Source organism: Macaca thibetana, chromosome 14 (genome assembly GCF_024542745.1).
Source record: "Macaca thibetana thibetana isolate TM-01 chromosome 14, ASM2454274v1, whole genome shotgun sequence".
Taxonomy (NCBI): Eukaryota; Metazoa; Chordata; class Mammalia; order Primates; family Cercopithecidae; genus Macaca; species Macaca thibetana.
Window position 1 is genome coordinate 96,834,430 of NC_065591.1, and position 26,510 is coordinate 96,860,939.

At 37.3% G+C, this 26,510-nt stretch overlaps 1 protein-coding gene across 3 annotated transcripts; it reads right to left on the reverse strand.

The window, feature by feature from the left end:
* Nucleotides 1–263: 263 nt before the first annotated feature.
* LOC126936246 (caspase-4) lies at nucleotides 264–26,235 on the reverse strand. 3 transcript variants are annotated; one of them, XM_050758815.1, is made up of 10 exons: nucleotides 26,121–26,190; nucleotides 14,638–14,663; nucleotides 12,378–12,632; nucleotides 9,532–9,641; nucleotides 8,560–8,733; nucleotides 7,185–7,419; nucleotides 6,181–6,324; nucleotides 4,527–4,636; nucleotides 2,145–2,248; nucleotides 264–367 (listed from the first exon to the last, which is right to left on the reverse strand). In XM_050758815.1, exons 3-9 carry the CDS (start codon nucleotides 12,601–12,603, stop codon nucleotides 2,150–2,152), a joined length of 1,098 nt encoding a protein of 365 aa, XP_050614772.1. In that variant the 5' UTR covers nucleotides 12,604–12,632; nucleotides 14,638–14,663; nucleotides 26,121–26,190; the 3' UTR covers nucleotides 264–367; nucleotides 2,145–2,149. The 3 variants fall into 3 exon arrangements, with proteins under 3 accessions (XP_050614772.1, XP_050614770.1, XP_050614773.1); XM_050758813.1 differs by lacking the exon at nucleotides 14,638–14,663 and having other exon boundaries at nucleotides 26,121–26,235; XM_050758816.1 differs by lacking the exons at nucleotides 14,638–14,663; nucleotides 26,121–26,190 and adding an exon at nucleotides 16,452–16,469.
* Between the last annotated feature and the right edge of the window lie 275 nt (nucleotides 26,236–26,510).

Sequence of the window (26,510 nt, forward strand, 5' to 3'; positions counted from 1 at the left end):
AAACTCTTGTTATTTTCTGTTTGTTGGGGGTTTTCTTTGATGGGAGTCATTCAAATGGGTATGAGGCAGTATCCCACTATAGTTTTCAGTAACATCTTCTTTCATCCTGTTGTTGGGGGTAAGTCGCAGTCAGTTTTCTTCATCAACCAAGTATAGATATTTCATGAGCCATAAAACTCGAAAATCCAGTTAGCTTCCTCCATTTCCACTCACCCACCGTTTTCATTGAAATTATATTCACTATTAGAAAAAGACACCATTCATTGGTCTTCACTTTTATTGAAATACAAAATGTTAAATATGCAAGCTGTACTAATGAAGGTGCTCCTTGAAGTTGATAAAGGAGGACTGGGCTGCTTGTGGCTTCCTGCAGGGGAGAGAAAGAACAGAATGTCAAGATGGTCACCCTTGTTGCCTTCATCCCATCCCTCATCATGATTTTTCTTGCATCATCTTCCATGTGTTCTTGCCACTTCCCTTGATTTCCATTTGTGACATCTTAGTCTATTTACCAAAATGTGATCTTTGTAAGACCTAATTTAAAGCATATCACTTCTTTTTTCTAAAGCGCTAGAAAGGCTTCCTGTCTCACTCAGGTAATAATTTTTAAAGGTTTACCATGTGATAGCATAGAACCATGAGATCTGACTTCTCACTGCTTCTCCTAATTTGTCTCTGCCATTTTCCCCAATAACGTTCTCTTTTGGTCACACTGTCTCATTGCAGTTATTTAAATATGTTTAGTGCATTGCTACCCCAGGGCATTTGCACTGGCTGTATTCTGTGCTGGAACACCTTCCCTGTATAAGAACCATGTTATTCACTCCCCAACTCTCTCCATTCTTTGTTCTGATTTCATTATTTCAAGAAAAGCTTTTGAGTGAAATATCTATAGGAGTACAGTATCCATCATTCTGCATTTTCCTTTCTCTTCCTTTATTCTTCCTTTTATCTTTTTTTGCTTTCTGACCTGTGATGTATTTACCACTTTACGTTTTCAGATTCTGTTTCTACTCACTAGAATATACGCTGTCTGAGTGTAAGAAATCTATTTACTTTGTTAATTGGCATATTCCAAGCATCTAGAACACAACCTGGTGCACAGTTAGTGTTGGCAAATATTGGTCAACAAACAGTTCCATGTCCAAATGTCGCCCCATTGGATGGATTAGGCACTGAAAGCTGTTACGCTGAAATGATGCAATATTGTGACTGAAGTGTCAGAAACCAAGAGAAAAAATTATGTGGTAAATGTTGGAAGTATTGAGAACAACTTTATACAATTCACTATAAAATATAATTTTAAGTATGCATGTTGGAGAGAAACTGATAATAGTCTTATAATCTAGTGTGAAATAAAGCTGTTATGAGTGAAGAAAGTAATCATTTGGTACAGACTCAATGTACCCATTCTATAACATTGTAATCAAAATAATAACAAAAGTTACGTTGGAGCTTGAAGGAACTTCTTGACTGTGATTGAGGATTCAGAAGCCAACTCTGAGTGATTGGTGATCTGCATTGTGAGAACAGTCTGAGAACCAGAGCCTAGATCAGTACAAACTCTACAGTGTAGGATGTATTTTCTACTATCTGGTAATGGTACCCGGATGTCGGTAATGTGGTATTTGCTGTGACATCCTCACTCAGAGGATCAAAATGCTGCTTTCTCCAGAGTTAGCTCCTTTGTTTACTGCATTTTGTTCAGGGTTTGATGCAGTGTTTGGTTACTTAGTGTCTCTCTCTCTCTCTCTCTGTGTGTGTGTGTGTGTGTGTGTGTGTGTGTGTGTACGTAAGAAAGGGAGAGTAAAAGAGAAAGACTATGAGAGATAAATGAATATAAATAGTAATGGAAGCATGAGCATGTTTCCATTTTAATAATTGTTATCCTTAGTTTTTCATTATCACACTCTGCTGCAGCTTTTCTTACTTCCTTGATTGATTGATTGCCTGATTAATTGTAGAGTTGGAGGAGTCCAAATGCATATAAGTCAGAAAAAAAGTAGCAGATAATCACCAGACTATATCAACAAAAACACCAATTTGACCATCCAAGTACTCAGCTGTCATTTGTCATTGGACCTAACCACCAATATCACTCTCTCATTTATTTCACACACCACCAACAACTCTCAATACTTAACCATTTTCAATTGCCCGGAAAGAGGTAGAAATATCTTGTCATGGACAGTCGTTCTATGGTGGGCATTTGGGCTTTAGCCCTTGGAGTTTCAAATGATTGCTGTACCTGAAAAATAAAATAGGCTGTAAATGAGATAAGACTCTTTTCAGGTCTCAGAAAGCATCTTGCACCATGAACCAGACAACACCTGGAATGAAAAGAGCTTGCAGGTTTCATAGAACCAAGCCCATGGGCATTCTAACTCCTCAACATTGCACCCTGCCTCTTAGAATTAACACTCCCTGTCAGACTGCACTCTTTACATCAAAATAAACACCTTGTGTCTAATCCAACGTCTTTCAACATTCATCTTCTCTATTTTCGATTTCTGACCTACAGATCTGACAATAAGTTATTCCTTGGAAATTGTTCATGAAAACTGGATAAGGAAGGACTCTGTAGTTTCAATGCCCACCAAAGCTGATTCCTCAACTGAAGGAGAATTAAATCTAAGTATCTTATCTTTTCTTTTTTTTTTTTTTTTTTTGAGTTGAAGTCTTGCACTGTCTCCTGGGCTGGAGTGCAATGGTGCGACCTCAGCTCACTGCAACCTCTGCCTCCCGAGTTCAAGCAATTCTCCTGCCTCAGTCTCCCAAGTAGCTGGGATTACAGGTGCCCGCCACCAAGCCTAGCTAATTGTGTTTTTTTGTATTTCTAGTAGAGACATGGTTTCACTATGTTGACCAGGCTGGTCTCAAACTCCTGACCTTGTGATCCACCCACCTCGGCCTCCCAAAGTGCTGGGATTACAGGGGTGAATCACCGCACCCAGCCCCAGTATCTTATCTTTAAGACCCAAACACTGAACAACTTTCATATCTCCACCACTAAGCTGATCTTGAAGTTTTTCTGCGTCAACTAATTGGTAAGAGTCTACTTATCCTAAATCCAGAATTTTCAGTTCCTTTTTCTATGAACATCCTTGAAAGTACGATATCTAACTCCTAATTATCCAAAAAGATTTAAAAGATTTAGCTTCCTAGATCTCTATTCACAGGAACTCTGTCTCAATTTATGCTGCATTTCCTCCTCCTCCTCCTCCTTCTCCTCCTCCTCCTCCTTCTCATCCTCCTCCTCATCCTCCTCCTTTCAGTACTTTTTTTTTTTTTTTTTTTTTTTTAAAGACAGGGTCTTACTCTGTTGTCGAAGCTAGAGGGTAGTGGTGCAATCTCAGCTCATTGCAACTTCTGCTTCCTGGGCTCCAGTGATTCTTCCACCTCAGCTCTCAGGTAGCTCAGATTACAGGCTCTAGTCAATATGCCTGGCTAACTTTTGTATTTTTTGTAGAGACAGGTTTCACCATGTTGCCTAGGCTGGCCTCAAATTCCTGGATTCAAGCCACTCCACCCTTTCTTCGGGCTCCTAAAGTGCTGGGATTACAGGAATGAGTGACTGTGCTGGTCCTGGATGATTTCTTCTTTAAATGCCAAGGTGTATCTTTCTTTCCCATAGGAGTTTTACTGTTTTCTACAATTTTTACTTTACTAATAATTATACTATTCTATGTTAATGCCAATCCTATTTTCTCCCTAAACAAGAGGGAGCATTTATCTACGTATTTATGCATCTATTTATTCAATAATTATTAGTCGAGTATCTGCTACATGCCCGGTTTGTTGAATTACTGAGCAAATCCCTGCCATCCTGAAGTTTGCATGCTAATGAGTAAATACAAGTTATAAAAAACAGACACATGAATAAACTATTAATATATGCTGAGTGGGTGGAGGTACAAGCTATGGAGAAAAATAATATAGGAAGTAGTGGGAATAAGGAATGTCCCAAGTTGGGCAAGGAATAGAAAACCTTTCCTTCTACACATTTTATTGAAAGAATGACTTCATTTTGTTCCCTCTCACATGTCTTCATGGATCCTATCACAATCTGTAAGCGCATATTCGTTGGTTAACCCACATTTTCAGTATCCATATCTCCCACGAAAATGTGAGTCCTAGAAGATAGGCTTACGTCACATAGGCCTCATTTACCCCTCTATCACTAGGAGGAACTCCATGACCTAGCGGACCACTCAGATTTCATTCATTTGATAAACTAAGTAATAAAAATTATTTCAAAATATTTTTCCTTCTCTAAAACTTAAGAACTTATAGTCCATAACATAAAGCTTATGATTGACATTTTTTTATTTTACTTTGATCTTCTGCTGGGATACATTGGAATTGTCTTTTCCTTAGCCATATTTCAAACAGCCAAATGACAGAAACTAGGTACCTCTCTACTTTCACTTCCCTGGCAAAGATTGTCATTGTGAAGTGAAAGGCGAATTATGACAAATTCTTCCTGAAGAAATAAATGAATAACTAGAAAAGAAAGAGACACTTACCTTCCGAAATACTTCCTCTAGGTGGCAGCACCAAGAATATTTCTGGAAGCACGTGATGAGCTGTGTGATGAAGACGGAGCCCATTGTGCTGTCTCTCCAGGACACGTTATCTATGATGATACAGATGGATATGCCTTGGGCTATGACTTTCACTATGTTTTTGTTTATATTTCCATTTTGAGAATTTTTTAAAAAGAAAAGCATAGCTTGGGAATTATCTTTACAGATTTGTAGGAAGCACTTACAACCTGACATTTACCCACTTTCCACAAAAAGTAAACAGAAAACCTAGCAAAAGGTGACCAAAAGTTGCAGTTCATAAGCATTGCAAGAGACTGTGTAATGAATGAATTTTGATTCTTGGGATTGACTTTCTACTACAAAACTCACGCTCATTCTCTCGGCTTTTATAGGGGCTTGAGAAATAACTGGAATTATCCCACTTTACAGAGGAAGGAATAGAAGCTCAGAAAGATGAAGCAACTTCCCCATGTTCACACATTGAGTAACCAACAAAAAATTGCTACCAGGCTCTATGGTTGTTTGCAGATTATGCCACACTGTCTTTCACCATATAGTAAACAAAATGATGAACACATGACAAGTTTCAGTTATAGAAGACAAAAAACGTGATAAAAATCTACTGTACAGGATGGTGCCAATAGTAACCAATACTGTTTTATGTACTTGAAATTTGCTAAAAGAGTAGATTTTATGCTAAGTATACTTCTTACACACAATCACGGAATGATGATAATAATAAACAGAGAAGTGGAAGAATCTTTAGGAGAAGAGACATATGTTCATGGCATAGATAGTGGTGATGATTTCAGAAGTACATACATATCTCCAAACTCATTAAGTTGTACACATTAAATATGTACCATTATTTATGTCAACCTTACCTCAATAAAGTGGTTTTAAAAAATAAGATTTAAAAAATATACAAATCAAAAACAGCCAAATGTACGCTCCTTAAGATAATTACCTAGAAGTGAAATACTAACCAATGTTCCCTGAGATTAGACCTAATCAACCCCACAACTTTGGAGCCTGGTAGCAATTTTTTGTTGCTTACTCACTGTGAACATTGGGGAGTTCCTTCATCTTTCTGAGCTTCTATTCCTTCCTCTGTAAAGTGGGATAATTCCACTGAATTCTTCTACTTGTTTTAAAGGGTATCCACAGTTCTAGTAGGGCATGCAATGGCACTGGTCATTGTAGAATCACATGGGAAATATGGAGAAGAAGACTTGAAGTTGATCATTTGAGAAAGAGATGTCATTCCTGGAATCCATAAAAACACTATGTAAAATGTTAAATGGGCTTAATTAAAAAAAAAAAAAAAACAGAATTCATCATATGTTTAAATGGTGAGTGGTGAATGGGTTCCCATGTATTGGGTTGCTTTAATATTTGGTATGCCTCTGACTGTAAAGTGTAACACTTATAATAAAAGTACAATTTTCAAAAATGTGTGTTTTGGAGGGGGTAGGAATCTGTTTTCATATCACACATAAGATCATGTAAAATATGTGGACAGCACACAACATTCTATCAGATCATTGTTTCATAGAGATTCTTGATTTTGTAGATTCATTCAAAAGGTAGCCTCAGGCCCACAAGTCCCTTACTGCCACTAAAAGATACATACGTGGGGTTGAAGAGCAGAAAGCAATGAAGTCCTTCTCCACATGGGTCTTGTAAACAGCGTCTTCCTCCAGGTTCTCAGGTGACTGTGAAGAGGCCACTTCCAAGGATGCTGGAGAGTCTCTGACCCACAGTTCCCCACGGTTTGCTGTAGAGACATTAACTTTCTGCACACTGCTGTGCCTCCCACAGAATGGCTATCACAATTGCCCACCTTGTTCTTTTTGAATATTCATTCTTACTAGTTTCATACATACAGAGCCACACAGATACAAATACACACACAGACACACACACACACACACACCCCACTTTGCTTTCTCTCCAGTGTCATTCAACAATGTGGCTACTGATAGTGAAATCATCTTGAATTTACCATTTTTAGAAAAAAACCTCTGTTTTCTTTCGAAAAATAGCTTCCAAGAGCTATGAGACAATTGGTCTCAAATTCCTGACCTCAAGCCATCCTCCTGTCTTGGCCTCCCAAAGTGTTGGGATTATAGGCATGAACCACCATCCTCAGCCAGCCATGAGACAATTGAATCTCTGGAGCAAAACTGAACTGCAACATTCTAAAGTTCCCTGATCTGTTTACTAATTTCTCCCTCAATAATTATAAGAAAAAGGGAAGCTGTTTTACATAATGGCCCCAGTTTCAAAGGAAATTCTTCTCAAACCACACAATGTCCAAATGTCTGTAAAACATTTACAAATCAAGCTATCATGAAAATGATTCCATTCCAAAGTTTCAGTATTTCTGTCTAACTTTGATTTAGGGATTCTGATGATCTCCTTCACCGCTTACTGTGGATAAAACTGTACAGAAATTTCTCTGCTGATGAGACAATTTCTTATTATACCAGACCCTTAGGTAGAGTTTCTTTAGAATTCATTGTACTTTGTTTGCACTGGATGGGGTCTAACATTGTTTCCCCTAAATATAAACCAAACATCACAATTCTCTGCATACACCTTCATAACTGTTAGATGTTCAGTCTCAGCACTCACCCCCTCTGCAGGCCTGGACAATGATGACCTTGGGTTTGTCCTTTAGACTGAGGCAGTTTCGGTTGTTGAATATCTGGAAGACGGTGTCATAAAGCAGCACATCTGGGTTTTTCTCATCATGTGCAGTTCCGCAGATTCCCTCCAGGATGCCATGAGACATGAGCACCAGGAATGTGCTATCGGAGGACTTGTGCTCTGGTCGGGCAGCAAATGCCCTCAGCGCTGACTCCATATCCTGTAAAAGAGCAATGTCTAACTTCAGTCAGAGAAGCATCACAATTAATAGAACGTCCCAGATTTACCATGAGTGAAACAAGAAACATATGTGACATCCGGGTCATGGTGCTTCACATATTGCTTACTCAGTCACAACAACTGTTTTATGGTTTTATTTTTCCTTCTCTATGGGGCTGTGGGTTCCCATTTTCTCTTCCTGCTGACATACTCTCTTCTTAGTATATTGTATATTGTTATGTGTTACTCATGTTACTTTTTCTTTTCCATCTCAATCTTTTCTCTTCCTACCTACCAAGAGTCGTGTGTTATAAATGCAACACAGCACTTTCTTTGTAAAATCCATCCCACTATGCTTAGAATAGAATCAAACTTCTGGACTGACCATACTCCACCCTCATACTGTGTCCATTCTCCTTCAACCTCTAGTCACACTGGTCTTCTCTTTGTGCTTCTCATGTGCCAGGTTCATTTTCAGCTCAGCTCTTTCACAGTAGCGTCTCCTACTTTGAAGGCACTGCATTCGTGTCTTTCCAAAGCCGTCTCCAACCAATCCAAAAACATGGCTCCCCACCCTGCAATTCTGTCTTATGTTTCCTTTTTCTTTTCTTTTTGCTTACTTTTGGCTGTCTTGTCACTGTTTTATAGGCACACACATGCACACCTGGTGCTTGAAGTTGCCTTTTTTCTTAAAATTTCACTGTTTCTCTCCACTGTAACCTAGATGAATGCCGGCTGGGAGCTTCCTGTCTCATTTACAGACCTATTCCCAATGTTAAGAATAGCTCTTGGCACCAGGTTTAGGACTTAATATTTGTTTTACAAGTGTACTCCCATTTAGCATTCATTAGTCTGTAATTTTCTGGGGATTCTTGGGGCTGCATCCCAATCACATGATTTTGGAATTCAATAAGAAACATGAAAACATGTGCCAATCATGTTTAGTCTAGTTTTCCAGAATTGAGGATATTTGGAGGACCAAAGAGACATAGATTTACCAATCTAGTACTCTCATTTTGCATACACACACACACACACACACACAGGTTGTTAAACTTTGTTGAGCTCGTTGAAACTAAGTAGTTATTAGAAGGATGTGTGTTGAATACGTATGTGTTTGTGGCGACTGAGGGGTTCTTACCTTGGCTGTCAGATTCTCTTCTACATCCACACTATAGTCCAGACCCTCAAGCAGCTCCTTCATCCCTGTGATGTCAAAGTCAGCTCCATTCCTTGGAGGCAGATGATCAAACTCTGTATTGCATATGATGAGAGCCAGGCGTGTGCGGTCATTTCTCTCCTTTATTGGATAGATCTGCAGGATATGGAGATGCAGTAAATTTAATTTACTCAAGTCTTCTTTCAGCCCCCTTATGCCTATCAATGTTGCTTTTTAAGTCTTCATGCAGCTGCTTTCTGCTCTAACTTGCATCAAAGACACTGACTTTCTCTCTCTGAGGAACCCAGGGAAAGAACCAGGACATATCTGAAATGGTTATTCGAGAATCTTGAGGAAACTAGATAATTTCTACCCCTTTTCTTCTCTCTTTTCTTCTTCAACTACTCCAATCTTTCTTAGCATTCAAAGTTCAGGTCAAATTTCATACAAAGCAAGAGATGTTGTCATTGGCTCCATTGAAAAATGAATACAGCAAAAGTCTTTGCCTTTGGAAGCATAGCTATTTTGTTACTATTTTTAACACATAAATGTATACTGTTTTTCAAGCTTTAATTATATTTCCCAAGTATCCTTCATGTCTAGACTTTTCAACTAGAGTGCAACCAATTACTAGTCAGCTATCTTATCTTGTAAATATGTTTATTCCATGACTAATGCTACAATTTTCATAAAATCCAAATAATTACAAGAATAAATACATGAGCCATAGAAATACCAATTTTCTCTCAACTCGTGATAAAATGATCTGCATTATGGGTTGAGAGAGGATTGGTATCATTGTGAAGTCACATAATCTTTCCCTTACTAAAAGCAGTATTGCAAATGGTTACTGCCATCCCCACCCCCAATCATTTAGTGCTGTAAGAAATGGTGCACTGAAGGAAAGCAATGATTTCTCTTCTTTTTTGCTGTTTAATGCAGATAGCATAGCACCTCTTCAGCTCTTTCTTTACATAGTCTCAGGAACTCTTCATGAGGGCAAAGCTTGAGGGCATCTGCAGATTCTCCTGACTCAGGTGGTCTAGCCTCCATATTCAGATGAGCTGCAGGATATCACATAACATAAATTGTGATTTCTGCCTCTGTGACCCAATTTATCACCTAAGAAGCTCGAGAGAGAAGACGTCCTGGGAAGAAGATTTCTTTACATACAGGGGTTTTAGTGGTATCTCATATCTAGTATTCCACATCAGGAGATGTATTGCTACTGGAAAAGATAGAAAAGAAGATCTACCCAAACATGTAATCATAGATTCTGATCATTCTGGGGAAAACATTTCGATGATGTTGGGGTTAAATTTGGCCTTTCTTTATACGGTCGAAAGAATTTGATTTTTCCAAAGGTTTTACTCCGGGATACTCATTTATCTGTGTGGACTTTGTATTGTGTCTGTGCAAGAGTATACTGAGTAAATAGTTGTCAGAGTGCTATCTACTACAAATTTAATGTGTGTTCCATGTCCAAAATTTAATTTCTACTATCACACGTAAAAGGTAAAATTAAACAGGTAACATTAATTCTAATAACATTTATTTAACATAACATATAAAAAGTATTATTTTAACATGTGTTTTTAACCACAAGCCAAATGCTTAATAGTTATCCCATATAGGATGGAACAAAATCCCATCTTGGAGTAATCGTCCCCTCCTAATCCCCACTACACATACTGATACATACATACACCAAACCACAGAATATTGAATCTTGTACTTTCAAGGCATTATTTTTTAGCAACTTTGCTGTTAATTTTTAATGATTCTAGAACAAATGAACTTCAATTATCCCTGTGCAAATTGTAAAGCCAGCTATTTGTAAAGCCAGTCAGTCTGAGCTCTGGAGATGTAACAACTTGTAAGAGTATCTATGAATGTCAGACCTTCTGAGCATCTCTTTTCATAGATTACACAGTAATATATGACCTTTGGTCCTATTTCAGAAAATTCTGCCAATGTGAAGACATGCTGGATCCTTGGATATTCCCTGGTTAGAGGGTATGTTTTCTAGTCCAAAGTTTTCTGTTTCCAGTTCACTTACAGGTTTGGAGAACTTCCTAACTTAGTCATCTCCTAATGATAATTATGTGTGTATGTGTAGATACAGTGTTTTCGGGTAAAATTAAAAATGAGATAGAATTTCTATCTTACATCCAATAGTAAAATTAGCATGAAAGCAAATCATTTCATTACAAGATAGTACATATTATAGTACAGACTGCTGCCCAAAGAGAGCTGGGTACACTGTAGGTACACTGGCAGTGTACCTAAATTTTTCTGGGATCACTCTGGAGACTCCATCTGAAGATAGAGCCCAGGGAGCTACTAGACCCCGCCTGTGAGGGGCTGCAGCTGTCTTATTCCTGCCACAGCCTCTGCTCATCAGATAGGTTACTTCAGTTTAGAATCGAATGCTCATTGTAATATCTGGGTTTGCTAAAACCATTCTGAAGCCTCTATGACTTCTACTCTAATTCCCATTAGTTGCACTATCACTGACTTTTTGAAAACGGAGATTGTTTCCATGCCATCCCAGGTTTGAGAAAAAAACAAAACAAACAAACAAAAAGCCCTGCGAAGGGACCAGTTTAAATATGAATGAGGATGCTACCTTCTTATAATCTTGAACAACTGTCATGCTATCACGTGCTCCCTGTTGGTAGGAACACCCCTTCTTCACAGAGGAGTGCTGATTGAAAAAGCTCATTTGATATGGTGAGGTCTCAACAATTTATATTTCCTTTTGTTTATTACTATTTATCATTATTGGTAATCTGTAATACTTCATGGCTCAATCTTTAAGCTTAAATTCTGGGGGGGAATTGAGTCTGTCTCTGGTGAACTTCAATGTGAGAATGTTTAACCTCTAATAATACATAATTCAATCTGGGGTAAAAGTTCCGAAAAGAAGTTTTAAAATTTTAGACACTTTATAGAGATTCTCCTTATCATATTTTGTAACTCGCAGAAATAAGTAAGCACTGGAAAAGTCTAGTTCATAGCATCCACATAATAATTATGAAAACTAATATTTATTGAATGCATAATACTTTATTTATTTATTCATCCTATGTTATTTAGGCATCCACTGTGTGCCAAGAAAACTACTGATTACTGTTATTAATTGGTGAAGAAACCAGTTGCGTTCTGGTAGGAGAAACTTGGTAGATGTTGTTTCTGTTTACTGAGATGAAAAGGGAGTAAAAATGAAACAGTTTTATTCTGGAGAACAAAGTGTATAGTTTTAGCTGTATTTGTTTTGTGATGCCAGCAAAACACTCAAGTAGACCTGTTGAATATACTGCTAGAGCTAAATGAGTCTGGAGTTCAGAGGAGAGAGTTCCAGATGAGAGCTAATATCTTGGGAGTTGTTGGCATGTGGTGCCTGTCATTATAATGTTTCTAGGCCTTGACGATCTTATGAGAAAGTACTGGAATTGTCTTCATTTCACAGATGGTAAGACTAACAAATAGGGAGCTTGGGAAGTTAAGCAACTTGCAGGAAGTTGCATAGGTCACAGGTGACAGAATCTAGGTTTAGTTCTATGTATCTCTTACTACAAGGTGTGAACTATTAACTATTTTTGTACAAAATCTAAACACAAGGACTGGATTCCACCCTACAAAAGGTGAAGTGGTCTCTAAAAGGACAATGATAGGTTTAGTGAAAATGATAGTTGAGGAAGGGAAAGATAAGGGTATCACAGAAGACACTGCTTAGGCCTTGGAGTTAAATAGATTCTGGGAAAATTGAGACATTCATTGTAAAAGACCAGTCTTACCTTTTTTACTGGGGGATATTTGGTCTATGTTAAAAAAGGTTTGAAGAAGCATTTGACCTGCCATACGTTGTTTCTCTTGGATAGAGTCTGCCATGACCCGAACTTTGTCTTCAGTTTTTGCATCATAATACTTCTTTTTTTCCTCTTCCTTCCAGTTCAGCACATTCTGTTCCACCAAGTTATCCAAAACGCCAGTGAGGAAATCTTTGCCCAGGGATTCCAACATCTTAAGTGGCTTTTTTCTCTGGTTGCCCTCTGTTAGAAATAGAAAGACTCCTTTAACTATGGGCACAGCTTAAAGAGTTTCACCGTCACTTTAGATGTAGTTCTACAATGTGAAATGCTTCTGAAAGTATGTCCTACTTCACCATCTGTCTTCCTGTACCCGTAGATTTCTGTCATTCATCAAATTCCCACCCGGTTGTTTAACAATTTATTGCCACTTAATACTTTTTATTTTCTTTTTTTTCCTTTTTCTTTTCTTTGCTTTTAGCTTCTCGTCTTCCTTCTGTGGCATTGGACCTCATGCTAACTTCCTGGTCATCACTGCATTCATTTTTCTCTTTTACTGGTTCACAACCCATAGTGATAATGATCTGCCTAAAATATATATTCCTGGGAAAGTCAATGCTCTTGTCTAGAATATAAATTCTTCCTACTAGACTATATGATTTTTACTCTTTTCTGTATTTAGTTTTCTTGGTGAAAGAACTATATATTTGAATTTGCACTTTTTAACATACATCCTATACCCCCATCTTTATATTCAAAATGTTTAAAAGTACTTAATATGCTTGCTAAATACATAAATTAAAGAATAAATGGATGAGTGCATCCATACTTATAATTCTTTCAAATCTTGCTGTCAATGAAAATTTAAAATGGAAAGTAACCTGATTACTAATCTTCCAGTGTAGTCGATTAATTTAATTTGACACCATGTTAATGTATTACTCCTTACAGTAATTTGAATATTTATGAGGAAATATAGATATCAAAATAATACACCCTTTATTTCAATACAACAGATATGATTTTGGCAGATTGTACAGAGAAATGCTGGATGTCTTATCAATTCTCAATCAATGCTATGAAGACAATTATACAATCCGTGTAGATGTAAGGATAGTGTTGACACAAAATGACATCTAAAGAAATCATGTCAGGACATTGCACAAAAGCTTTGGCACAGAAGCACCAGCCTCATTGTCTGGGTTATCTTGAATTCATATTTTCATAAATGTTTATTGGGCAACTATTATGAGAAAGACATTAGATATTACAAACCAGGAAAAAAGTTACCTAACATAAATTAACTTAATAAAGGGTAACATCTCCCATGTACCTATTATAAATAAAAAATGAATGCATATAAAGCAATATAAATCATCATTATAATTATCATTATTATTTACAAATCACTGTACCAAGGGTTTTACAAATTTTAATATACTGGACCCTCACAGTAAGCCAGTGGGGTAGTTATTACATTCCCTATTTTATATTTACCATTTAAATAATAACTTGCTTCATATCACATGAATTAGGATTCAAATCTTGGTTTTTTCCACCATATTCTATATAGTTAATCATGATATGGTTCAATTAAAATAGTTAATATTCATTGAGTCCTCATCATGCCAAGTGCATTACTGAAATTTCACAAAAATTCCATGTAAAACATATATTAACCTCTCTTATATGGAAAATGAAAGGTAATAAGTAATTAACTCAAATAATGTGAAAGAACACCGAGTATATAGTAACTGGAAATAAGAATTGAAATCTAGTGATTCAGAATCCAGAGCCCCCATTCTTAATTCATCAAACTACATTGCCTGACAGTTGGTGAAGAGCTTCTTAAGAGAATGTAGACAGGATGTTTAAGGGGCTCAGTAAACATTAGTACATTCCAACAGGTGAGATCACAAAGGCTTCTGAGAACAGGTAGCAAAAATATTAGTCTTGCAACATCATGTACAGATGTTGGAACACAGTGTGATTTGCAAACAGTACACAGATTAGTTTGTGGGATATCCAATCTGCCTGAGTTCTGGGCTTCTGTTTTATTTATTTGTGTGCTCAGTAAACTAATATGGTGTTGACTGAATAAATGATATGTGAAGAAATATAATAAGCAATAAAATTGAAGAGCTTTTCACGGAAAATGCCACGTATGACAAACACACAGCTAACATATTCAATGGTGAAAAGTTGAAAACCCTTTCTCTAAGATAGGGAAGAAGACAAAGATACTCACATTCACCACTTCTATTCAACGTAGTTCTGGCCAGAGCAATTCGACAACAAAAAATAAATAAAAGGCATCAAAATTGGAAAGGAAGAAGTTTAATTGTGCCTGTTTAAAAATGAAGTGGTCTTATATACAGAAAACCCTAAAGGATCCACAAAAATATTTTGGAACAAATAAACAGATTCAAGAAAATTGCAGGATAAAAAAATAAACATAAAAATCTGTAGTGTTTCTGTATAACAATAAACCATCTTTAAAAATAAATAAATTTCTATTTAAAATTGCTACAAAAATACTTAGAAATCAATTTAACCAAGTGGGTAAAAAAAAAAAAAACATGTACACATAAAAGTATAAAATTCCAACCTGATCAACATGCTGAGACTCTGTCTGTATAAAAAATTTAAAAAGTTGGCTGGCCATCGTAGCAATGTGCCTATAGTCCTTGCTTCTTGGAAGTCTGAGGTGGGAGGATTGCTTAAGCCCAGAAATTTGAGATTATAGTGAGCAATAATTGTGACACTACACTCTAGTCTTGGCTACAGAACAAGAACTTGTCTCAAAAATAACAACAATAATAACAAATCTCAAAACTATAAAATATTGATAGAAGAAATTGAAGAAGACAAAAATAAGTAGAAATATATTTTGAGTTGATGGACGAGAAAATTACTATTATTAAAATGTTCATAATACCCAAAGAAATCTAAAGATAAAATGCAATTCCTATCAAAATTCTAATGGCAGCTTTTACAAAAACAGAAACAAATCCTAAAATGTATATGGAATCACAAAATAAAAACCCTGAATACGCAAAGCTATTTTGAGTAAAGGGAACAAAGATGCAGGCATCACACTACCTGAGTTCAAAATAGACTACAAAGGTACGGTCATCCAAATAGCACGATAGTGGCATAAAAATAGAAACAGAGAGCAAATGAACAGGACAGAAAACCCAGAAATAAACCCAACTATTTACATTAATTTGACTTTTCAACGAAGGTTTCATGAACACACAATCAGGAAAGAACAAATTCTTCAATAAATGGTATTGGAAAAATTGGATAACCACATGCAGAAGAATAAAAATCTCTAAACATATACAAAAATAAACTCAAAATGAGTTAAATATGTAAATGTAAGGACGCAAACTGTGAAACTACTGGAAGAAAACAGAGGGGAACAACTTCATGACATTGGTCTAGACAATAATTTTTGGATATGACACAAAAGGACAGGAAACAAAAGCTAACATGTGCAAATGAAATTACATGATAAACTAAAAAGCTTTTACATAGCCAAAGAAACAATCAAAAGATTAAAGAGATAATCAACAGTATGGGAGAAAAGATTTGCAAACCATACATCTGATAAGGAATTAATATGCAAAATACAAAGAACACAAACAATTAAATAGAAAGAAAATAAACTGATTTAAAAATAAGCAAAGGACCAGAATAAACATTTTTCAAAAGAAGACATACAGATAATATGTATATGAAAAATGATCAACCTCTCTAGCCATCAGGGAAATTGAAGCCACAATGAAATACCACTTCCCATCTGTTGGAATGGCTATTACCAAAAAGACAAAAGATAACAAATGGTGGAGAGGATGTAGAAAAAAAGAAACTCTTACACCCTGTTTGTAAAAACATAAATTAGGCCCTGTGTGGTGGCTCACGACTGTAATCCCAGCACTTTGTGAGGCCAAGGCTGGCGGATCACCTGAGGTCAGGAGTTCTAGACCAGGCTGGACAACATGATGAAACCCTGCTTCTACTAAAAATACAAAATTAGCCGAGCGTGGCAGTGGGCACCTGTAATCTTAGCTACTCAGCAGGCAGAGGCAGTAGAATGGCTGGAACCCTAGAAGTGGAGGTTGCAGTGAGCCGAGATTCCACGACTGCCCTCCAGCCTGGGCAACAGAGTGAGACTCTGTCTCAAAAAAAAAGAAAAAGTAAATTAGCATGGTCTTTATGGAAACCTATATGGAGACACCTCTGAAAGTTAAAAATAGAGCTAAAGATATGATCAAGAAATCCCACTATTTAGTATACATCACAAATTTGAAAATAAGTGCCTCAAGGAGATATCTGAACTTCTATTTCCATTGCAGCATTATTCACAATAGCCAAGATACAAAATCAACCTAAATGTCTGCAGACAGATGAATAGATGAAGAAAATGTGGTTTATATACACAATGCAACACTATTCAGCTTTTAAATGGAAGCAAATCCTATTGTTTCTGACAATATTGATGAACATGAAGAACATTGTATTAAGTAAAATAAGCCAGGCCAGGCACCAAAAGACAAAATATCACATTATCTCGCTTATACGTAGAATCTAAACAGGCTAAACTCATAAAAGCAGAAGGTTGCACATAGATAATACATACAATATTTATTTGTCAAATAAAAAAATAAATAAGTAAATTAAAAGTATGGCCTGAGGTATAATCTGCACATTCTGATGGCATCCATTATATGCTTAAAATAATAAATAAATCACCCTCAAATTTATTTTTGGATTCAGCCCAGATGTGGATGTCGGTATTGAAGCCCATACATCCAATATACAAAGAGGTATCTCAACTACATCTCACAATCTCATTCAACCCAACTTACAAAGATGAACTGTTCATTTTTTCATTTCCATCCTTCATTCTCTTTTCCATATACGAGTAAATAATACCTATACTCCATGTACAAAAAAAGCAGCAAAAGCTGGTGATATTCAACCTCTTTGGCCTTCCCTGTATCTTATTTCCCTTCTTAATTCACATTGCATCAATTTTATTTGCTAAATATTTTCAGAATCTGACCACTTCTCTCAATTCTAATCATTCATTACTTCTATTCAGGCCAACATCCTTTCTTTCTGAAGAAATAAATTCATAAGAACTTTATCAACCTACTCTCCACCCTTTCTACTCTTCACAATGAGGAGTGTTCCAATATCTAGATTTGACCATGAAAACTTTCAGCCTGTTCTAATCTAGGCCTTCTCATTCACTCGTCTTCTGATACTGTTCCCACTCTGCTCATTACATTCAAAACGTTCCGCCTTTCATTTAGTTTCTAGAAAGCTTCTATTTAGGGATCTCTAAATAGAATTTCCAGCCCCCACCTTCTCGTTCCTTCTTGTTTTCCTACTGCTGTCTGTCTAACCTTCAAGTCTCAGATTAGATGGCTTTTTATTCCAGGTAATCAAGTCTCTTCTTAGGGATCTGTATATTTTCAGCAACCCCGTTTCTAATTTCTTCCGGTTTTTGTACTGTTCTCTGTCCATCCTCCAAGTATCAGATTAGATGGTATTTTCTTAAGGGAATCCTCTCTGATTCTTCCAGAGGAGACATGGTCAGAGGTATATGCCCCTAGGGCGCCTTGTATCTCCTTAGAGTAGCATATTTTTTTACACTTATTTATTTATGTATTTATATATTTTTGTGAGACAGTTTCACTCTGTCACCCAGGCTGAAGTGCAGCGGTGCTATCTCGGCTCACTGCAACCTTTGCCTCCCGGATTCAAGCAATTCTCCTGCCTCAGCCTTCTGAGTAGCTAGGACTACAGGTGCATGCAACCACACCTGGCTAATTTTTGTATTTTTAGTAGAGATGGGGTTTCACCATGTTGGCCAGGCTGATCTCGAACTCCTGACCTCAGGTGATCCACCCATCTTGGCCTCCCAAATTGCTGGCATTGGATTACAGGTGTAAGCCACCACGTCCAGCCTTTTTTTTTTTCTTTTCTCCATTTAATTGTGATTCCCAGCCTACTTACCACTATCCACTGTTAGATTTTATGCTCTGTGAGGACAGGGGCCATGAAATACACCTGCATTATTTTTGGCATTCAGGGGATATTTATTAATTATTTACTGAATCAGTAGTCAAGGCAATGTAGGAACAAATGAATAAAATTTAAGTATGGTTCAACTCTTGAAGAATATGAAAACCACTTTTGCAAAATTATAACGGAGGAAATTACAACAGTGAAAGAAATCAGACTGGGAAAGCCTTTGTGGCTACCTGTCTGCGGTTTGGTGCCTCCTGTCCAGCGATGGATCCAGAAGCTAGCCCAAGTTGCCACCTAGTTCTCTTGGACTAGGGGCTGGCTCTGGTACTGTCTCCACTGGCAGGCACTGCCAACCCAGTGTGCATGCATTTAATTGCAGTGGAGAAATAATCCTGGATAGATGTCCTCTAACTGTAGCCCTATCACAGGGTTTCTGTCTGTAGTCACATTGCAGGGTGTCTGGACTGGTGAGTAATCTAGGTGCGCCAATGCCTCCTTCCTTCTCCTTACTGGTTCTGTGACACCATAGTGGGGTGTCTGTCTGTAGCCCCATTGCAGGGTGTCAGAACTGGTGAATATACTAGGCATTGCTAATGCCTCCTTCCCTCTCTTGACTGGTCTGTAGCTATATGATGAGGTGTCTGTAGCCCCATTGCAGGGTATCTTTTGTCGCTCCACCACGGGGTATATGTATGGCTCCACTGGGATCTCAGTTGGCTCTAACTAGTAGGAAGAGTCTTGGTTCAGGAGACTTCTCCTCAATCAGGAAGATTTTGAGATTTCTCAGACAGAGAACAGGAGGATAGTTTGGAAGGGATACTCTTAGAGTTCCTGGTTAGGGATCATCTGATTTGGAAGGCCCCCTGTCTGTCCCATCTTTGTGCGTGTTTGTGTATGTGGAGGGAATCTCAGATGGAATTGCTGGAGGAAGTCCAGCAGGCCTAACTCAGAGAACTCTTCTTACCTGTTACATTTGATGAGCCCTGGAGAAAGCTCAACAGGCCTGTCTCATGGTGACTATCTGCTCTTTGCCTTACCCAAATACTCCATTGTGAATTACTGTTCTGAGGTCATCCCTCCCCATCTGGAGTGGATCAAAGACAACAGGGACCAACAGGAAAAAGTTTGACCTTTGCCAGGTTGGTATTGGGTGCTGAACGAGGTGACTAGTGTCTGTTTTGTTATGTGAATTCTGCTGGGATGGAAAATGTTACACAGTTCCCCATGCAGCCAGTTGGGCAGTATCTTGCATTTTAAGAATCTTGCCTATGGTTCCATACGATAGAAAATGGTGATTTTTTCTTGTAAAGTGGCTTGAATCCCACAACCATCGTGAGGTGAGCAGGGTGATCAGAAGGCATTCCATTCTTCTGGAAGTTGCAGAGGAAGGGAACCCGGAAATCTGGTATGCCAGCAAAAAGAGTAAGAAATTCTTACAAGCTAGGTTTCTGGTCTCACTCTCTTTCTCCATCTGTGTAAACAGTAAATATCACTCTTTGTCTCTCTGTAAGGGTTTGATTAATAGAAAAAAAGAATTTGCAAGACTAGTCCTATCCTGTAGCAAATCTGGTGTATTTTCTGCTAAGAATTTGTCTTTCAGTGTTCTGTAACAGAAAGAGGGGTATTGCAGGATATAATATGGGTTTTGGACCCCTTTAAACCTGCTTTTCAAGCCAGCTCAGCAGGCTGGACAATTATAAACTTTGCTATGGGTCCCTGAAACCAATACTGTATGGAATTTCTGTCTTGTTTGGTCTCCTTAAGATCTTAATCTTGTGACCAAATGTGGATACTTTCTTTTGGTTTACACCATCCAGCCCTAAAAATTTTTCTTGAGCAGTTAAAAACCTTGGTAACGTTAAAAATGGCTTCTCTAGTATCCTTCTTGGAATAGCAATGGAAACTTCTCAAGACTGTAACTCAGTAGCTAAGACTTTGCCTTTTGACAATAGCTGCCCAGGTTCTATTCTTGACTTCTGGAATGATTTCTTTCTGGCTTACTATTTGCATAACTTTGCCATTTAATGAGGTTCCCCCAAAACTCCATGGATAGCTTCTGATTTCCTCTCTTGAATTTTCCTTTCTCTGAACTACCTTGGGGAAATTCTAAATCTTGTAAAAAGAAACTGCTTACCATGTCTTTGAAGCACCTGGGAGGTTACTTTTGGTAAAGTTCAAAAGCCAGAAATATTGCCTGCATGGCTAAAGTTGGGTAATAAGAAATTTAAAAGGATTTTTTTAAGAGCACTATGGTTAAAAGTCAGCTTAATTAAAAGTGAATAAACAAGTTATGGATAATTTTAAAAGGCTTTAATGTTTTTCTCTTCTTGGATCTCATTTAGCCATAAAATGTTTTTTCTTCTTAGTCAACTGAATTATTTTTCTCCATTTTTTTGTCTTGCCACTCTTAATGCACACATGAGAGGCCCTAAGATAACTTCTGATAGCCTGGGACTCCCTGGAAAAAACAGAGGAGGCACCACAGACCCCATTTCGGCAAAAACAAACAACAAAAAAACAAACAAAAAACCCTCTGTTTTCTTCATGACACCCAAGGAATTAAAAGTAGATAGATCCCTCTCAAAATCAAAGGCTCTGTTCTGTTTTGCATTGTGTTGTCTGACAGTTTGAGTTTTGAGGATATCAGAAATTACTTTGCATTATGAGAGGGCTTTGGTATGTAATAACTAGGTAGGAAATATACTTTAAGGGATGGCTAATAGTATTTTCAGAGGGATACTTGGCTCTTTGCACACTTGAATTAGAGAAGCATGCTCCGGGCCACCTGGAAGATGTGGAAACATCCCCATAACTGACTGAGAGATGAGACTTCCTTGGGGGATGGCCTGATTTCAAAATGGGCTGATTGGCTTTAGGTTGCCTTGCAATAAAATGCAGGTTAGAAGCACTGTTCTCTCTTCTCCAGTAATATTTCCCTCCTTTGGGGGATCAAGGGTCCAGTATAAAATGGCACCCTTCATTTTGAAGATCTGTCTTTGCCTTCAGCCGTGGCTGCTTATTTGGCTTGGAAAAAAATGCATGCTTTTCTGGCCTCGTTCCTCCGAGGGCTCCCCTCTGAAGCCAGTAATCCGGTTAACAACTGGCAAATAAAAAATCTTTGAAGTACTGAATTTTCTGTCTTCTGTATATTTATATTAACTTCTATAATTCTGATATTATTTAGTGTACATTATTGGTAATTATTGTTATGTAAAAATTGTTGGATGCCACAGAAGTAAGCAAAATTCCTAGTTGATTATGGCTTTAATAGGGTCTATAGACTTTTGTCATCCACAGACATTTTGTCTTGCTTTGGTCCTTTTCAAAAGGCAGTAAATAATCAGATATAGGACTCTGAGTGCAGGTCTCAGATAACTTTAAAAAATTGTGCTATTGGAATAGAGGAAAAAAATGAAACTTCCAGGACTCTTACAGAGAGCTGATGTCTTAAAAGTTACCAATCCTTTTGTTTTCAGAGTCAAGATAACTTATTTCTTTAGAGATATTTGCAACTTTTAACAAGTAGGTAAAATACATTCCTGTGAAAAAATTTTGAAGCATATTTGTTTCTCTCTACCTGATTTCTCCAGAATTTGGAAACTCTTTGTAAGTATTCTCAATTTATGGCAACATGGTTAATTCTGTAAGTACAATAAAAATCTGTTTTCTTTTGTAACATGACACAATTGGAAAAATTGGTTATTTTACCAAGGCTTTGACTGGAATGTCACACTTCCCTTAAAGAATCAAAGTTGATTTATACAGTCAATAAAAGCCCTTTGGGGAATCTGGCCTCATACCTTGTCTACACGGAGTCATTGTACAAGGTTTTTGATCTGTAGTAAGTAAAGAATATCACTTTCTAACAGGTTCATGAGCTCCAGGTTATCTTGGGACCTTGAGAGAAAAGGAATTTACCCAACCCATAGGTATTTAAGGGTACAAATGTGTGGCTGGGATCGGCTCTTAAAAAGTCTTATCTGAGATTCCTCATGAAACATAGTTCCATCAAAGCCAATTTAAACAATGAACAGCTTAAATAAAAAACAATTATTCTTACTGCACTTTATGCAAATAGTCAGGCCAAGTACAATAAGACTAAAACTTATTTTGGTAAACACATTAGTTCTATCATAATTTATTTTTAATAAAAATGGGATCTGGAGAGAAAAATTATGCTTCAAAAGAAAACATATAAATACATCTGTTGTTAGTTGTCCTTGAGTTTTTTCTACAGTTTGGACTAAATCCTAAATTCTTTGTGGATTAGAAGTCCCCAAATTAATGCTTTCAAATCTTTGCTTTTAAAATTGAGAATTGTCCTCTTCATCCTAGGATTTGTTATTTACCTTACAGGAGGCTATTGGCTTAAATATCACAGTAAAACTACAGAGGAGCGTACTAATGTTTTTGCATTGCAAGCATTGGAAACCCAGTCAGTCCTGCATGAGTGTGCTCATACAATTGCAAAGTGGTTCCATTCTTCTCACCTTGAGGTTCACTCTAATTTCCACCATGTCCCCTGTCAGCAGGAAGAAGCCAGAGTGATCGATGGCCTTTTCCCATCTTCATAGCCTACACCTTCAGATTAAGCTATTAGAAAACCCAAATGGAGGGATTGAAAATGCCTTTGCAAAATTATAACTGAGGTAATTGCAACAGTGAAGAAATAAGACCTAACCGACTCTATCTTGCTTCTATCCCTTAAGCTGTTCTTATTCATTCCTGGCTATAGGCCGAACATTCAGTTCATGGTTTGACTGAAACAAAACTGATAACAGCCTTTTCTCGAAAACACTCTTCTTGTCTGGGGTCCAGTCTCCCTTTGCAGGACTAACAAATTAGCTACAAGATTAAAAATTACTATTTAAGGGTCATGCAGCCTCTGGCTCCTAGAGTCGGAACATCCCCCTTGTGCTCCCAGGGATAATATCACTTTTTAAAACCTAGTATCAGCACTTAATATATTTTGTAGACACTACTCAGTGGATCAGCTGACACCACCCAGAGCAGTAATCTAACCCAACCAGTTCTGCCATCGTACCCAGGAAGAGAAGACAGCAAGAAAACCTCACTTTGACACCCTATGATTCTAATCAATAATCCCTACTTCCCAAGCCCCTACCTGCCAAATTATCTTTAAACACTGTGATTTCTGAATGCTCAGGGAGACTGATTTAAGTAATAATAACACTTCCGTCTCCCGAACAGCCGACTCTGTGTGAATTATTCTTACACCATTGCAATTCCCCTGTCTTTATAAATTGGCTCTGTCTAAGCAGTGGGCAAGGTGAACCCGCCTGGCGATTACAAATTCTTAATAGCAAATCAGGTAAGTTTGATTTCATTTAACAGACGATAGTTGCATATTGGACGTTTCAGCAGAAGGAAGGCGTGTTCATTCCCCTGTCCATTCAGGTACATTTAATCAGCATAAATTCTTGAAACTAACTCTGCTAGTATTGGGGGTACCACTTTTGAAGCATGTTTGTACACTTTAACGTTTGCAGTCAAGTGGGAAAATAGATATGCAAATAAGTAAAATGAAAAATATTATAAGAATGTAAATCATTAGCAGAAGCTCAAGAAAAGCATAAGCAAAGTGTGACTCAGGTAGAAGATAGCTTTCCAGAGAAGGCAGGGTTTGGCACTGAGACCTGAAGGACTGGTAGGAATTTGGCCCTTGGAAAACTAGGGGCTGGTCTCTTGGCAGAGAGCAGTGAAGAAAGAAGCACAAAGACGTGCGGGTATCTGGTGTAACCAGAAAACTGGAAGAGCTGGGCTTTAGAAAAAATAGAAATATGAAGCCAGGACTGAAGTGGCAGTGATCAGAGACAGGGCAAGTATTTGAAGATGTTTGCAGAAAGGTAGAGTAATAGCAGAGTTTGAGAGTCATGCCCACCTGAGACCACTCCTCCTAACAGACTTTTGACCTAAAGCATATTTTGAAGGCATTCTCTAAGTATCCCCTTCAACTATAATATGGCAATAATAGCACAACTGTGTTCATTGATTTTAAATATTAAATCAGAGAGAGTGCATGAAATAGCTATCATACGCTAAGTATTTTTTAAAGAGATGGTTACTATAGAATTTTTTTTTGTTATTATAATCACTGAATGAAAGCAGCAGTGATAATAAAAATGGAAGGAATCAATTAGAGGGAAAAACTCATCAGTACCACAGTTTTGGTTCCAGGTAAGTGAAGTAATACTTAAACATATTATAGGATACAATTCCTCAGGAGTTTAAGGTAGCAATAACTGACTACATTTGGTTGTTTATAATTATCAAACCACGACTTGTTTTTGACTAGTGGCTTTCAATTTCCCCTATCTTTATCTAATGATCCCTTGATTCCGGAGCTTAAGTTAAATGTTGTGAAGTGAGACATAAACCTCGGAGAGAATTGTTCTACAGGGAGAATCAAAGGAGTAAAGAAACTCAACAACAAGGTAATATAAGTGAAGTAAATACAGTATTTTTTTATGAAGCTGAAATCATGCTTTACAAAGATTAGTGGAAAAAATGGATACACATGTTTCAAAAGGTAGAAGAACTTGTCTGAAAGTTCAAATTTTTTTTTAAAAGGCAATAGGGAGCCACTGTATGTCCCTGAGCAAAGTTAATTAATTACATTAATAGATCACTAGCAGGTAAGCAGAGAGTGTTAACTAACTGGTCAACTTTCCTAATAACACTAATCTGTACACAAACCTATGTCAAGTCAGTTTCATAAGAATTATGTGACAATCTTCAAAGGTAATAAATGCCTGCAGGGTATTTAAGATTGAGCTATTCACGGTGAGAAAGGGGGTAGTCATCTGACTTTTTTATATGACTACAGATTACTGTGATATGTTAGAAGGTTTAGAATCCACTGATCTAGTCCAATTTCTCCCTTTGCCTACGAGGAGAATGAAGCCAAAGAAGCATATTACCTGCTGCAATACTAGCTGCCTAAGTAACTCATGACTCTATCCCTTAGGCTTTTTCAGCTTCTGTGTATAAGACAGATGACCTGAAAGTTGTGTGCAGAATGGATTGGAGAGTTAAGTCCTGGAGAGAAGGAGATCAGTTAAAAACGACAACAACAGCAAAACAAAACAACAGTGATATTAATCCATGAAATATTATATTAAAGTAGTCAGTACCAGGAACAAAGAGAAAGGGGAAAAATTGAATCACTTTAAACAGAGAAAAAATGTAATTCACAATAAGAGATGTCAAAGAGGGTAACACTTCAGAGAAAAAATGTAATTCACAATAAGAGATGTCAAAGAGGGTAACACTCTCAGATCTCATTCTGGGAGAAAGGTTTATGATCTGGGCAATTAATTTGGAATCAAAAGAAATATTTCAGAATGCATTTTGAAACTTCTAGAACACACAAATAACTTCCTCTGGCTTTCTTTACCCTCACTTTGATTACCAGAAACTAAAAGAAAAGAATGATTACCAGAAACTAAAAGAAAAGAATTAACTTCTTTCTGGCTAGAAGACATCTGGAAAACATATGATCTCTCTAACAACAGGTCCCATGATTCAAACTACACACAATCAGTAAGAAAAGGAATTCAGAATGTGTGCTAGTGGCTCACTTCCTTTCTTGTGTTTATTACAGAGCAATAAATCAAGTGTTTTCTAAGATCCTACTCCCAAGCTGCTAGTCAGAAAAGGACTCACCCGCCATAGTTAACAGCCTCTGTCCTTTTCTACAGCGTTGAAAAGAGCCTCAGACTCAAAATGAAAGTAAACTATGTCTTTCCTTATTGTAAAGGGCGGAAACATGTAATTACAGATTGTGAAACTGCCGTTCAGACTTCCAGGCTCATTATCAGGAAGTGCCTTGTCGTCAGCAAATTGGCATGCAATTACTGGAATTTAGTTTCTGACATGGTGAAAAAAAAATGGTAAAACATTGTCCTGTGGTTTGACACCTTAGCCTGTTTCTTGTTTCCTGTGGCCACTCTAACTTCTTCTATCCAACTGTCTCTTCTCTTCCTGATCTATCAGTTTTTCTTTCTCTGATCACATAAAACCACAAATCCTGAAGGAGTTTAATATAACAAGTCT

Excerpts from the sequence above, each read along its gene's own strand:
- LOC126936246 (XM_050758813.1), bottom strand. Across the intron at positions 9,642-12,377 it reads AATATCCCCCAGTAAAAAAG|CTCATCTGAATATGGAGGCT; the intron begins GTAAGACTGGTC and ends GATATCCTGCAG. Across the intron at positions 6,325-7,184 it reads TGTCCAGGCCTGCAGAGGGG|CAAACCGTGGGGAACTGTGG; the intron begins GTGAGTGCTGAG and ends ATGTCTCTACAG.